This window comes from Scyliorhinus torazame, chromosome 1, assembly GCF_047496885.1.
Source record: "Scyliorhinus torazame isolate Kashiwa2021f chromosome 1, sScyTor2.1, whole genome shotgun sequence".
Classification (NCBI taxonomy): Eukaryota; Metazoa; Chordata; class Chondrichthyes; order Carcharhiniformes; family Scyliorhinidae; genus Scyliorhinus; species Scyliorhinus torazame.
In genome coordinates, this window is record NC_092707.1 from 111,436,444 (window position 1) to 111,449,024 (window position 12,581).

At 44.7% G+C, this 12,581-nt stretch overlaps 1 protein-coding gene across 1 annotated transcript in view; it reads right to left on the minus strand.

Moving 5' to 3' along the window:
- LOC140410951 (tRNA (32-2'-O)-methyltransferase regulator THADA) overlaps positions 1–12,581 on the minus strand; it is a 496,539-nt gene that overhangs the window by 264,876 nt on the left and 219,082 nt on the right. Inside the window, exons 25-27 of the mRNA XM_072499809.1 lie at positions 10,742–10,946; positions 10,282–10,488; positions 1,193–1,431 (exon numbers count right to left, since the gene is read on the minus strand). Coding sequence (XP_072355910.1) covers positions 1,193–1,431; positions 10,282–10,488; positions 10,742–10,946 — 651 coding nt within the window. The remainder of the gene's footprint in view (positions 1–1,192; positions 1,432–10,281; positions 10,489–10,741; positions 10,947–12,581) is intronic.

Sequence of the window (12,581 nt, forward strand, 5' to 3'; positions counted from 1 at the left end):
TCCTTAACTAACCTTTTACCATTAATATTTTGGTAAAACATCTTTAACTTTACTTGCTAATCTTTTTTCACGTCCCCTCTTTGATGTCCTAATTTCCTTTTTGACAATGTCCCTGCACTTACTATACTCGTCTAGGCTATCTGCAATGCTTAGTTCTTTGTGTCTCTCATATGCTTTCTTTTTCTGTTCGATATTCCCCTGTATTCCTCTAGACATCCAGGGAGGTCCAGATTTGGCAGTACCGCTCTTACTTTTGGAGGGGGCATGTCTATTTTGTACATTTAGGATCTCCCAGTTTAATGTTTCCCACTGGTTTTCCACTAGCCGTGCTGGCCAGTCCACCTCAGCCAAGTTCCTTCTAATTTCTGCAAAATTTGCCTTCCCCCAGTTCAAATTTGCCTTCCCCCCCGATTTTATCTCTGTCTTTTTCCATGGTAATACTGAATCTAACTGAATTGTGATCACTATCCCCAATATGGTTGACAACTGTCACTTCATCCACTTGTCCTTTTTCATTCCCCAAGACTAGGTCTAGATTTGCAGCTCCTCGTGTTGGGTTTGTCATTAATTGGTTGAAAATAAAATCCTGAATACACGGAATGAATATTTCACCCTCAGTTCCCCTTCTATTGTTTGAATCCCCGTTGATATTGGGATAGTTAAAGACTTCTACTATTAATGCCGCCTTGTTCTGACAGGCGGAAATTTGGCCTTTGATCTTTTATCTCCCTTGGGGGCCTGTAGTATACTCCCAGTAGTGTCACTGCTCCTTTTTTATTTCTAAGCTTTACCCATAAAGCCTTGTTTGTTTACCCGTTTAGTATGTCATCCCTTCTTACAACTGGAATTGATTCTTTAAGCATTTGTGCTACTCCCCCTCCTTTTTTATCTCCCACTGTGTCCTGCCTGAAAACTGTGTGTCCAGGGATATTGAGCTGCCAATTTTGCCCTCCTTTAGCCACGTTTCCGGTATGACAATGACATCCTGTTGCTATGTAGTTACTTGTTTGTATTTATCCTTCTCCTCCCTTGCACTTTCAAACTCCTGGCACCTCTCACTCTTTTAAACTCCCGCCTGCTCTCACTCTTTTAAGCTTGCGGCACAGTGACAAACCTGTCCCCACTAGTACTATACCTAATAGACACCACTCTGCCTCACATAACATCTCACCAGGAAAGTCCATATTCTTACCTCTCAGCCAGTAGCAGACTGACTGTACGCAGAACCAGACTGTGTAGAACGGGTCCATAATTTGCCACTTCCATTTTACACAATAGAATCTCAATGCAATGCTCTTGCTGTGCCAGGTCTTCAGGTATTGACACCGACTCCAACTCCAATTGGTTTTCCTGCAGAAACACAATCGCCTCCAACCAGTTTTTCAAGAGTTCCAAGCTCGGCTCCTCCTCCAATACTCTCTGTAGGTTGCTCTGTACATACAAATTAAAAACAATGACTTTGTCAGTGAATCCTGTTGACGATCACTAATTAAACACCAACTCACAATCTGTACACTTCCACAACAAGAATACAGAGTGTCAGTCAGTGCCTGACAGACAAATAACAAGAGGATCAACAACCACCATGGAAAGTTTCTGTTCTTTTAACCTGCTGTGTACTTTGAATATTCTTTTGGTTTTCCTCTCTCCTTATCTGTACACACCGCATCCCACTTTTAATAAAAGGCTAAAGTGAGAGTCAGTACTCCCAGGAAATGTACCCCAGTGAGAGTCAGCACCTTCAACAACTCTCAGTGATGTAGTGATCTGTACATCTGTACATACACCAGGGACTGCAGACAGATGTAACAGCCACAGCATCACTAGAGGGCATCAGAGACGGGTATAAAATGCCCAGCCCAAAGTAGGATCCGCCTCTTTCAGAAGCACAGGGCTAGTGAGCAGTAGCACACAGAGACAGCTCAGCATAGGCAACTTACTTTAGCTTAACTGGTCATACCTCTTGACTGTATTATATCTAGTTAAGCTCTGGAAACAGAACAAACCCACTGAATAGTGTTAACTGGAAGTCTACAATCTTTATTCAGACTTAGAGAATAACATATGACACCAGGAGTGATTTCAGAAAGCTAGCTAGACACCAGCAAGAGAAGAAAAACTTAAACCGGATATTCGACTGTGGAAGGCTTCGCAGCAAATGGATCCTCGACAACTTACTAATTCGATGGAACTTGTTGGAACTCCATGGCAGCTGGAAACAGCCGGTAATTTAAGTTATAACTGGAAAATATTTGAACAGCTGTTCCAAATATTTATTACAGCTAATGATTGAAGCACTGCCTCTGACGCAACAAAAATAGCCCTACTACTCTCAAAAGGAGGGCATGAAGCTAGAGAAATCTATAATTGCTTTAATTACTTAGAAGGTGAGGACAACACCAAATTAGAAGTTTTACTCAAATAATTTGATGAACACTGTAACAGTCTGTCTGATGAGATGCTGGAAAGATTTATCTCTTATCAGAGAAACAGAGGGCCCATCTCTGATTTTATTACAAATCTCAAGTTAATACCACAAGGCTGTGATTATACTGATCTCAGAAACACTGTGATAATGCATCAAATAATTTCTGAACTGGCTGTTAAAAATTTGAGGGAAGAACTTTGACAAAATAAGTATCAAACTCTAGAAATCGCTATACAAAAATGCCTTGCTTATGAACAAAAACAAAATCAATACTCTGAGTCTCTACAAACACAGAATCATCAGTTAGAAAACAACATCGGTAAAAACGGCGCAAACACTCACCACGATGCGGAGTCAGGGTTGAATCAGAGGAAGTCGGAGGTTCTGGGCGGTGGCCATCTTGAGAAGGGAGCCGCACATGCACAGTTGCGGAAAGAGCGCACAGTACAGGAAACTCAGAGTGCGCATGGGCAATCGAGTCCTATGCATGATGTCACGAGCATCATGACATCAGAGGCCCAGGACCACGCCCACTTAAAAGGGAAATGCACGAAAATGAACAAAAATAAATTTAAAGCTGCAAAACCCAATTTTCTTGCCTCAAAAGACAGATCAATGCCCGAACTTACACCAGCAGTTGAAAATAACTTTCACAACACCCTGGAACAAGCAGTTAGCACTGCCCTAGAAGATGATATGTACCTTGTAGACTACGACTCAGACAAAGATTTCATCTTGGGAGATGGCTACCCCGGTACCAAATCCGAACCGCAACTAGAGGTGTTGTACCGTGAAGACCCCGACGATGAGTTCTTCGGAATAGGGAATCTTCAGCCCAGCATATATGACATCCCGACTCGTGAGTGCAGGATTCTGCTGCGGCCTGACGCCAAGAAACAGAGAGTGGTCCACGCACCACGAAGGGTCCCAGCCTCCACACAAGATGATTTGTTCATTGAACATGAAGAGAACGATCACAACTCCGAAACAAAAAACGATGATTTGTCTATCGAACAATACACACAATACTGCTCAGACATGGCTGAGATATTCGGAGATCCTGATCACAGCATCAGCAACACGGTTGTAAAGCTCAATATGACTCTTCTCATGGTAGATGAATCCAATACCATGTCAGATCGTCGGTACATTGGATGACAGCAATACCCAAGACAAAGACGTCGCCACACAAAGAGCACAGAGCGACTCCGTTGAGAGCACAGATCGTATCTACAGCGAGAACACTCGACTCCACAGAGAGAGCGATGACAAACTCCACAGAGAGAGCGATGACAAACTCCACAGAGAGAGCGATGACAGACTCTAGAGAGAGAGCGATGAAGGACTCCAGAGAGAGTGACACAAGCCTCCACAAAGAGAGTGACGCAAGCCTCCACAGATAGCTCGGTGACAGACTCAAAAATGGAAGCAAGCAAACACTCCATAGCGAACGCCATGCATGTACAAGACCATGAAGATCTATCAAGCTTATTTGAGCCACCAGAAGAAGACACTGAATGTCTACCCACTGTATGTGGGACAAGCGACGAAGAAATCACAATTCCCAGACAGGATGTGCAGGATCACAGCGAGACTGACATATCTCAGCTCGTCTGCACAGAAGCACTCAATAATCAGAGGACGGCCACCCATGAGTCCAGAAACCACGTCAATAGAAATCCTGAAGATTTTGATTCCAGAAGAGGAGCACCAAGAGTCCGAGAGACCACGTCAATACAAATCTTGAAGATTTTGACTCGAGAAAAGGAGCATCACAACCCACAACAAAATGAAATCGTGAAGATTTTGACTCCAGAAAAGGAGCACAAAGAGATCACAGATGTTTCAAATGAACCTGAAATGACTCGAGAAGAGGAGCACCAAATAAGCAAAGAAGAGGAATCAAATTCACCACAAATGACTGATGTCACCAACATCAATGCAACATCAGATCATTCTCACAATTCTCAAGAAGAAACGCTCAATGTAGCAGATACCACAAAGGACACTGACACCAATAACTGTGACAGTGACTCAAATCATCCACATGGCACACTCATTGAGCGCACCAAGAACAACAAAAACCACAAGAAGCGCAGCAGAAACAAGAACAACAACAAAAACAACATGCAGCGCAACAAGAATGACAAAAGCAACACGAAGCATCCCAGAAACAAGCATGACAAGAAAAAGAACAAGAATAAAAACGAAAACAACGAAAACAGAATCAACAAGTGTGACAAAAAGAACAACAAGAACGACAACAACAAGAACGCCAACGAAAACAACAAAGACAGAAACGACAGAAACAACAACAATGAAACAATGACCTGTACAACATGGTACAACTCGGCACGTGAAGGACAATGGCACAGCACACTGCAAAACAATGACAAGACTACAAACATGCCATGGCATGATAAAGAATCTCACAAATTCACATCTGCTCCAGAACAAACAAGCAAAACAGCTTTCACGAACGATGACATACAAAATCAATACCACAAACACAGGAAAAAGTCGAGGTCAGACAACGGTGCGACACAGAATCGCTACCCGCAATCAAATGGAACAGGGGATAAAGGTGTCCACATCATTAAACGACTCATCAGCAAAGCAGTCTAGTCACGTTCCGACATCAACTTAGCTCCATTATCGTGCCGAGCAACCCCACTGAGCTCAGGACTGTCGCCAGCGCAAATGCTCTTCGGCAGAGACATCAGGACAACCCTACCGGCAAAGCAATTCCGAGACCCCGGCAACACACCGGTTCTCGACGACATGCGGGCACTATGCTCCAAACAAAAACTATACTACAATCAACATGCGATCCCACTCAAGCCACTGACAATAGGTGACACCATCAGAATCAGGGACCCAGAAGGCGGATGGTCTGAGTCAGCCACGGTGATCAGGCAGGAGGCACATTGTCAAATTGTCTGTGGGAGTACTTTTTTGCCGTAACCGCCAGGATCTATTAGAGATTCGACCTACAACGCCAGTATTTCCCACACTGGACTTGACCGAGTCCATTTGTCCACAGGACGTTCCTCACCACACAACGCCAGACAGTACTCTTGATGACATCAAACCATCATCCCTACTACCAACATTAAGACGCTCCAGCAGAAGCCGTAAGGCACCCGACCGCTAGTTTTGTAACGACACTTCAACACGCACAAGACGAATATGGACATTTCTCACGATGGACTCACAACACAGTTAATTGTTTCTGTATTACTTTTATCATTTTCACAGTGTGTAGGTTTGCATATTCTCAGCACTTGTTATGTACAGTTCTCTTGAGGCCAGTCTAGAAAACATGTACCATAAAGGGGGGGGGGGGGGGATGTAATGATCTGTACATCTGTACATACAACTGCACATACACCAGGGACTGCAGACAGATGTAACAGCCACAGCATCACTAGAGGGCATCAGAGACGGGTATAAAGGGTCCAGCCCAAGGTAGGATCCGCCTCTTTCAGAAGCACAGGGTTAGTGAACAGCAGCAGACAGAGACAGCTCAGCATAGGCAGTTTACCTTAGCTTCACTAGTCATGCCTCTTGACTGTATTATATCTAGTTAAGCTCTGGAAACAGAACAAACCTACTGAATAAAGTATTTGTGTTAACTGGAAGTCTACAATCTTTATTCAGACTTAGAGAATAACATAAGTGAGAGTCAGACCTTCAAGAACTGTATCCCAGTGAGAGTCAGCACCTTCAAGAACTGTATCCCAGTGAGAGTCAGCACCTTCAGGAACTATGTCCCAGTGAGAGTCTGCACTTTCAGGAACTGTATCCCAGTGAGAGTCAGCACCTTCAGGAACTGTATCCCAGTGAGAGTCAGCACCTTCAGGAACTGTATCCCAGTGAGAGTCAGCACCTTCAGGAACTGTGTCCCAGTGAGAGTCTGCACCTTAAGAAACTATATCCCAGTGAGAGCCAGCACCTCCAGTAATCTCCCCCAGTGAGAGTCAGCACCTTCAGGAACTGTACCCCAGTGAGAGTCAGCACCTTCAGGGACTGTACCCCAGTGAGAGTCAGCACCTTCAGGAACTGTACCCCAGGGAGAGTCAGCACCTTCAGGAATGGTTCCTGAGTGAGAGTCAGCACCTTCAGGAACTGTACCCCAGTGAGAGTCTGCAACTTCAGGATCTGTATCCCAGTGAGAGTCAGCACCTTCAGGAACAATACCCCAGTGAGAGTCAGCCCCTTCAGGTACTCTATCCCAGTGAGAGTCAGCAACTTCAGGAACTGTACCCTGGCGAGAGTCAGCACCTTCAGGAACTGTACCCCAGAGTCAGCACCTTCAGATGACGAATGTGATATAAAATAGTTACTTTAAATATATTAGTTACTGTAATGTAGATGTAGGCCGGTCTGATTCATGTTAGTTCACAGACAAAGGATTTCAGAGAGCATGGCAAGGAAGGGGGGATGGGGTGTTTAGAGTATGATGAGAAAAGGATGCTGGGTAAAAAGAGGCCAGGGGAAGGAATGAGAAGTGAGCCAATTAGGATGTATGGCCAGGTCAGGAGGGGTATAGGATGACCTATGGGAATCGTGTATGTGAAACTTGATGCCATTTGAATGTGTTGGTAGAGATTTCTTTGTTCTCCAGAGGCACTCGATTCTGGAGAGCTAGGAGACTAGTTGTGTCCTGGGTTTTTTGTGAAACGAGTCAGACTTGCAAGTCGAATAAAAATAACTAATGCTATGCCTACAAATCCATCTCGAGTTTTATTGAGGCCAGACTGACGGGTAAAGAATTTAGAAATTCTCACAGATACTGTATCCCAGTGAGAGTCAGCAACTTCAGGAACTGTACCCCAATGAGAGTCAGTTCCGTCAGGAACTTTGGTGTTGGGTGGAGGTGTTGAGTTTGGGTAGGGTGCTCTTTCCAAGAGCCGGTGCAGACTCGGGGCCGAATGGCCTCCTTCTGCACTGTAAATTCAATGATAATCTATGATTAATCTAGGACAAAGGTTCGGCACAACATCGTGGGCCGAAGGGCCTGTTCTGTGCTGTATTTTCTATGTTACATAGAACATAGAACATAGAACAATACAGCGCAGTACAGGCCCTTCGGCCCACGATGTTGCACCGAAACAAAAGCCATCTAACCTACACTATGCCATTATCATCCATATGTTTATCCAATAAACTTTTAAATGCCCTCAATGTTGGCGAGTTCACTACTGTAGCAGGTAGGGCATTCCACGGCCTCACTACTCTTTGCGTAAAGAACCTACCTCTGACCTCTGTCCTATATCTATTACCCCTCAGTTTAAAGTTATGTCCCCTCGTGCCAGCCATATCCATCCGCGGGAGAAGGCTCTCACTGTCCACCCTATCCAACCCCCTGATCATTTTGTATGCCTCTATTAAGTCTCCTCTTAACCTTCTTCTCTCCAACGAAAACAACCTCAAGTCCGTCAGCCTTTCCTCATAAGATTTTCCCTCCATACCAGGCAACATCCTGGTAAATCTCCTCTGCACCCGCTCCAAAGCCTCCACGTCCTTCCTATAATGCGGTGACCAGAACTGTACGCAATACTCCAAATGCGGCCGGACCAGAGTTCTGTACAGCTGCAACATGACCTCCCGACTCCGGAACTCAATCCCTCTACCAATAAAGGCCAACACTCCATAGGCCTTCTTCACAACCCTATCAACCTGGGTGGCAACTTTCAGGGATCTATGTACATGGACACCTAGATCCCTCTGCTCAGCCACACTTTCAAGAACTTTACCATTAGCCAAATATTCCGCATTCCTGTTATTCCTTCCAAAGTGAATCACCTCACAGTTCTCTACATTAAACTCCATTTGCCACCTCTCAGCCCAGCTCTGCAGCTTATCTATATCCCTCTGTAACCTGCTACATCCTTCCACACTATCGACAACACCACCGACTTTAGTATCGTCTGCAAATTTACTCACCCACCCTTCTGCGCCTTCCTCTAGGTCATTGATAAAAATGACAAACAGCAACGGCCCCAGAACAGATCCTTGTGGTACTCCACTTGTGACTGTACTCCATTCTGAACATTTCCCATCAACCACCACCCTCTGTCTTCTTTCAGCTAGCCAATTTCTGATCCACATCTCTAAATCACCCTCAATCCCCAGCCTCCGTATTTTTTGCAATAGCCTACTGTGGGGAACCTTATCAAACGCTTTGCTGAAATCCATATACACCACATCAACTGCTCTACCCTCGTCTACCTGTTCAGTCACCTTCTCAAAGAACTCAATAAGGTTTGTGAGGCATGACCTACCCTTCACAAAGCCATGCTGACTATCCCTGATCATATTATTCCTATCTAGATGATTATAAATCTTGTCCCTTATAATCCCCTCCAAGACTTTACCCACTACAGACGTGAGGCTCACCGGTCTATAGTTGCCGGGGTTGTCTCTGCTCCCCTTTTTGAACAAAGGGACCACATTTGCTGTCCTCCAGTCCTCTGGCACTATTCCTGTAGCCAATGATGACATAAAAATCAAAGCCAAAGGTCCAGCAATCTCTTCCCTGGCCTCCCATAGAATCCTAGGATAAATCCCATCAGGTCCCGGGGACTTATCTATTTTCAGCCTGTCCAGAATTGCCAACACCTCTTCCCTACGTACCTCAATGCCATCTATTCTATTAGCCTGGGGCTCAGCATTCTCCTCCACAACATTATCTTTTTCCTGAGTGAATACTGACGAAAAATATTCATTTAGTATCTCGCCTATCTCTTCAGACTCCACACACAATTTCCCATCCCTGTCCTTGACTGGTCCTACTCTTTCCCTAGTCATTCGCTTATTCCTGACATACCTATAGAAAGCTTTTGGGTTTTCCTTGATCCTTCCTGCCAAATACTTCTCATGTCCCCTCCTTGCTCGTCTTAGCTCTCTCTTTAGATCCTTCCCCGCTACCTTGTAACTATCCATCGCCCCAACCGAAACTTCACACTTCATCTTCACATAGGCCTCCTTCTTCCTCTTAACAAGAGATTCCACTTCCTTGGTAAACCACGGTTCCCTCGCTCGACGCCTTCCTCCCTGTCTGACCGGTACATACTTATCAAGAACACGCAGTAGCTGATCCTTGAACAAGCCCCACTTATCCAGTGTGCCCAACACTTGCAGCCTACTTCTCCACCTTATCCCCCCCAAGTCACGTCTAATGGCATCATAATTGCCCTTCCCCCAGCTATAACTCTTGCCCTGCGGTGTATACTTATCCCTTTCCATCATTAACGTAAACGTCACCGAATTGTGGTCACTGTCCCCAAAGTGCTCTCCTACCTCCAAATCCAACACCTGGCCTGGTTCATTACCCAAAACCAAATCCAACGTGGCCTCGCCTCTTGTTGGCCTGTCAACATATTGTTTCAGGAAACCCTCCTGCACACACTGTACAAAAAACAACCCATCTATTGTACTCGAACTATATATTTTCCAGTCAATATTTGGAAAGTTAAAGTCTCCCATAATAACTACCCTGTTACTTTCGCTCTTATCCAGAATCATCTTCGCCATCCTTTCCTCTACATCCCTAGAACTATTAGGAGGCCTATAAAAAACTCCCAACAGGGTGACCTCTCCTTTCCTGTTTCTAACTTCAGCCAATACTACCTCGGAAGAAGAGTCCCCATCTAGCATCCTCTCCGCCACCGTTCTATGTTCTATATCCCAGTGAGAGTTAGCACCGTCAGTATTTCAGTGAATTATAAGGCTCCCATATTAAATCGAAGTTGTTTTGCTTTAATACCATTTATTTACAATTAAGCATCAGCCACACGGCCTGTTTGTTACTGCTACCCATAAATTAATAAATTGAATGGCAGTGGTACCAATAGAAGTTGCAGCATCCAGCGGCCAACCCTCTCCTCCTTGCAGCCATGGTCCTGTGTAATCCAGGTGAGGATAGCCACACGGACCTCAACGTCTTCACACAACAGCAATGTGCCAATCTGCTCCAGCTGGTGACTGCTTCTGGTTCTCACTGCCTGGGTACACAGGAAGTGACTAACAGCTCTCCGAAAGATCCCGGAGCCAATCTAGACACAAAATCATTACAGGTCACTTGTCACATATGTCAGAACCCATCTTAGTATCAAAATAAATAGACATCACGGAATGACTCGAGTTCCAGCAGCACCAGAACAGTATTGTAGTGGGAGGAGGGGATACTGGGAGAGCGAGGGGATCAGAGACGCTTTTAATGGGATCTTCACATCATGCCACATTCTTACACTTTTGTTAAGAGACGGTCTCATTTTGGGTACAGCTATGAACAAATAATTTATGTACCATCAGGCTGGATGGAGGAGACTTTAGTTCAGAGAGAAGCAGCAGCTGGAGACTGTACAAGAAATCCTCACTGCACAAATTCACCACCAACAAAACTATCTTCAGGTAGGCAGCTCGTATCAGTGGACAGCGCTGAGCAGGGCTCACCAGCCAGAGCTTTGCTTCCAGACTCATCAGCACATCCTGGAGTTCCTGAGGAGAGAAGCTGAAAAAGCAATAGGTATCCTTACAACTGTGTCAGTAGATTGTTACTGTTTCTGAATACTCCCTGTACACACAAAGCATTGTAATATTTAGTTTTAAATCCAGCAACAATGGAGAGATGCTTTAAATGCAGTCTATGGGCCAAAGGATTATTTCCAAATAATGTTCCTTTCCTTCGCAATGTGTGGCCACTCAGAAGATATCTGGTATCGAGGAGTGTTCCCAGCTCCCTAATGCTAATCTCAATTCAACGATGTTTCATTAAGTTCCTCCCAAATGGAGCTGGGGAATCCATTTATACAAATACATCATAGTGCCAGGCTCAACAACTGGGCATGAAGACACCTGTCCATTGCAGTAGGAAGCTGGGATTACCTGCCTTTTAATATCAGGAATCCCATGTTATCAGTATTGTTCCAGAAGACATGCCCAGAGTGGAGGCTCTGCAGGACCTGGAGCAATCTGGAGAAAGGTCTGGGAAATCTGGTGCATCAAAGTGTGGGTAAATTGGGTTCCCAGGAACAATGGTCGGCCTTTATCATGGATTTTAGAATCCCTACAGTGCAGAAGGAGGCCATGCAACCCATCAAGTCTGCACCGACCCTCTTAAAGAGCACCCTACCCATGTCCACTCTGTCCCATCCCCATAAGCCCGTAACAACACCTGCACATCCTTGGACACTGTGGAGCAATTTAGCACGGCTAGTCCACCTAACTTGTGCATCTTTGGACTGTGGGAAGAAACCAGAGCACCGGGAGGAAACCCACGCAGGCACAGGGAGAAAGGACAAACTCTCAAGGCCAGAATTGAAACCGGGTCCTGGGTGCTGTGAGGCAGCAGTGCTAACCACTGATCCACTGTGTTAAGTTCAGAATTGATCTCACATATAAATAATAAAAAGGTAGTAAATAGTGGGGTTGGTCCGATAAGGGGCTAAAAGGGGTATTTATGGATGGAGGCAGATTGCATGGTTGAGAGACCACGTGAGAACTTTGCAACTGTCTTTACCAAGCAAGAAGGCTCTGCCAATGCCACAGTGAAAGAGGGGGGAGTTGGTATATTGCATGGGCTAAAAATTGATAAAGAGGAATTAGAAAGGCCACCTGTCTTTAAAGTGAGGAAGGGATGCCTCCAAGAATACTGAGGAAAGTAACAATGGAAATCGCAGAGGGGCTAACCATAATCTCCCAATCCTCCTTAGACACGATTTGAGAATGCAAATGTTACAGCTTTGTTCAAAAACAGGTATGCGGGTGAATTTAACAACTACAGTTTAATCTCAGTTGAGAAAAAGCTCCTAAAAATTAATAATCTGGGACAAAATTAACAGTCACTCGGATAAATATGGATTAATTAAGGAAAGTCAGTCTGGATTTCTTTGAAAGGAAAATCGTGTTTAACTAATCTGAGTTTTTTGATGAAGTACAGAGTATGTTGACCAAGGTTGATGTAGTGAATATAAACTTCTAAAACAAATCTGATAAATGGACACATAAAAGGCTTGCCAGCAAAGCTAAAATTCATGGATTAAACGGACCAGATTATGACAGTTAGGGTTGACTATAGAAAAGTTGTTCCTATTACCTGAAGGTACAAGAACAAGTAGTGACAGATGTAAAATTTTGAGCAGGACAT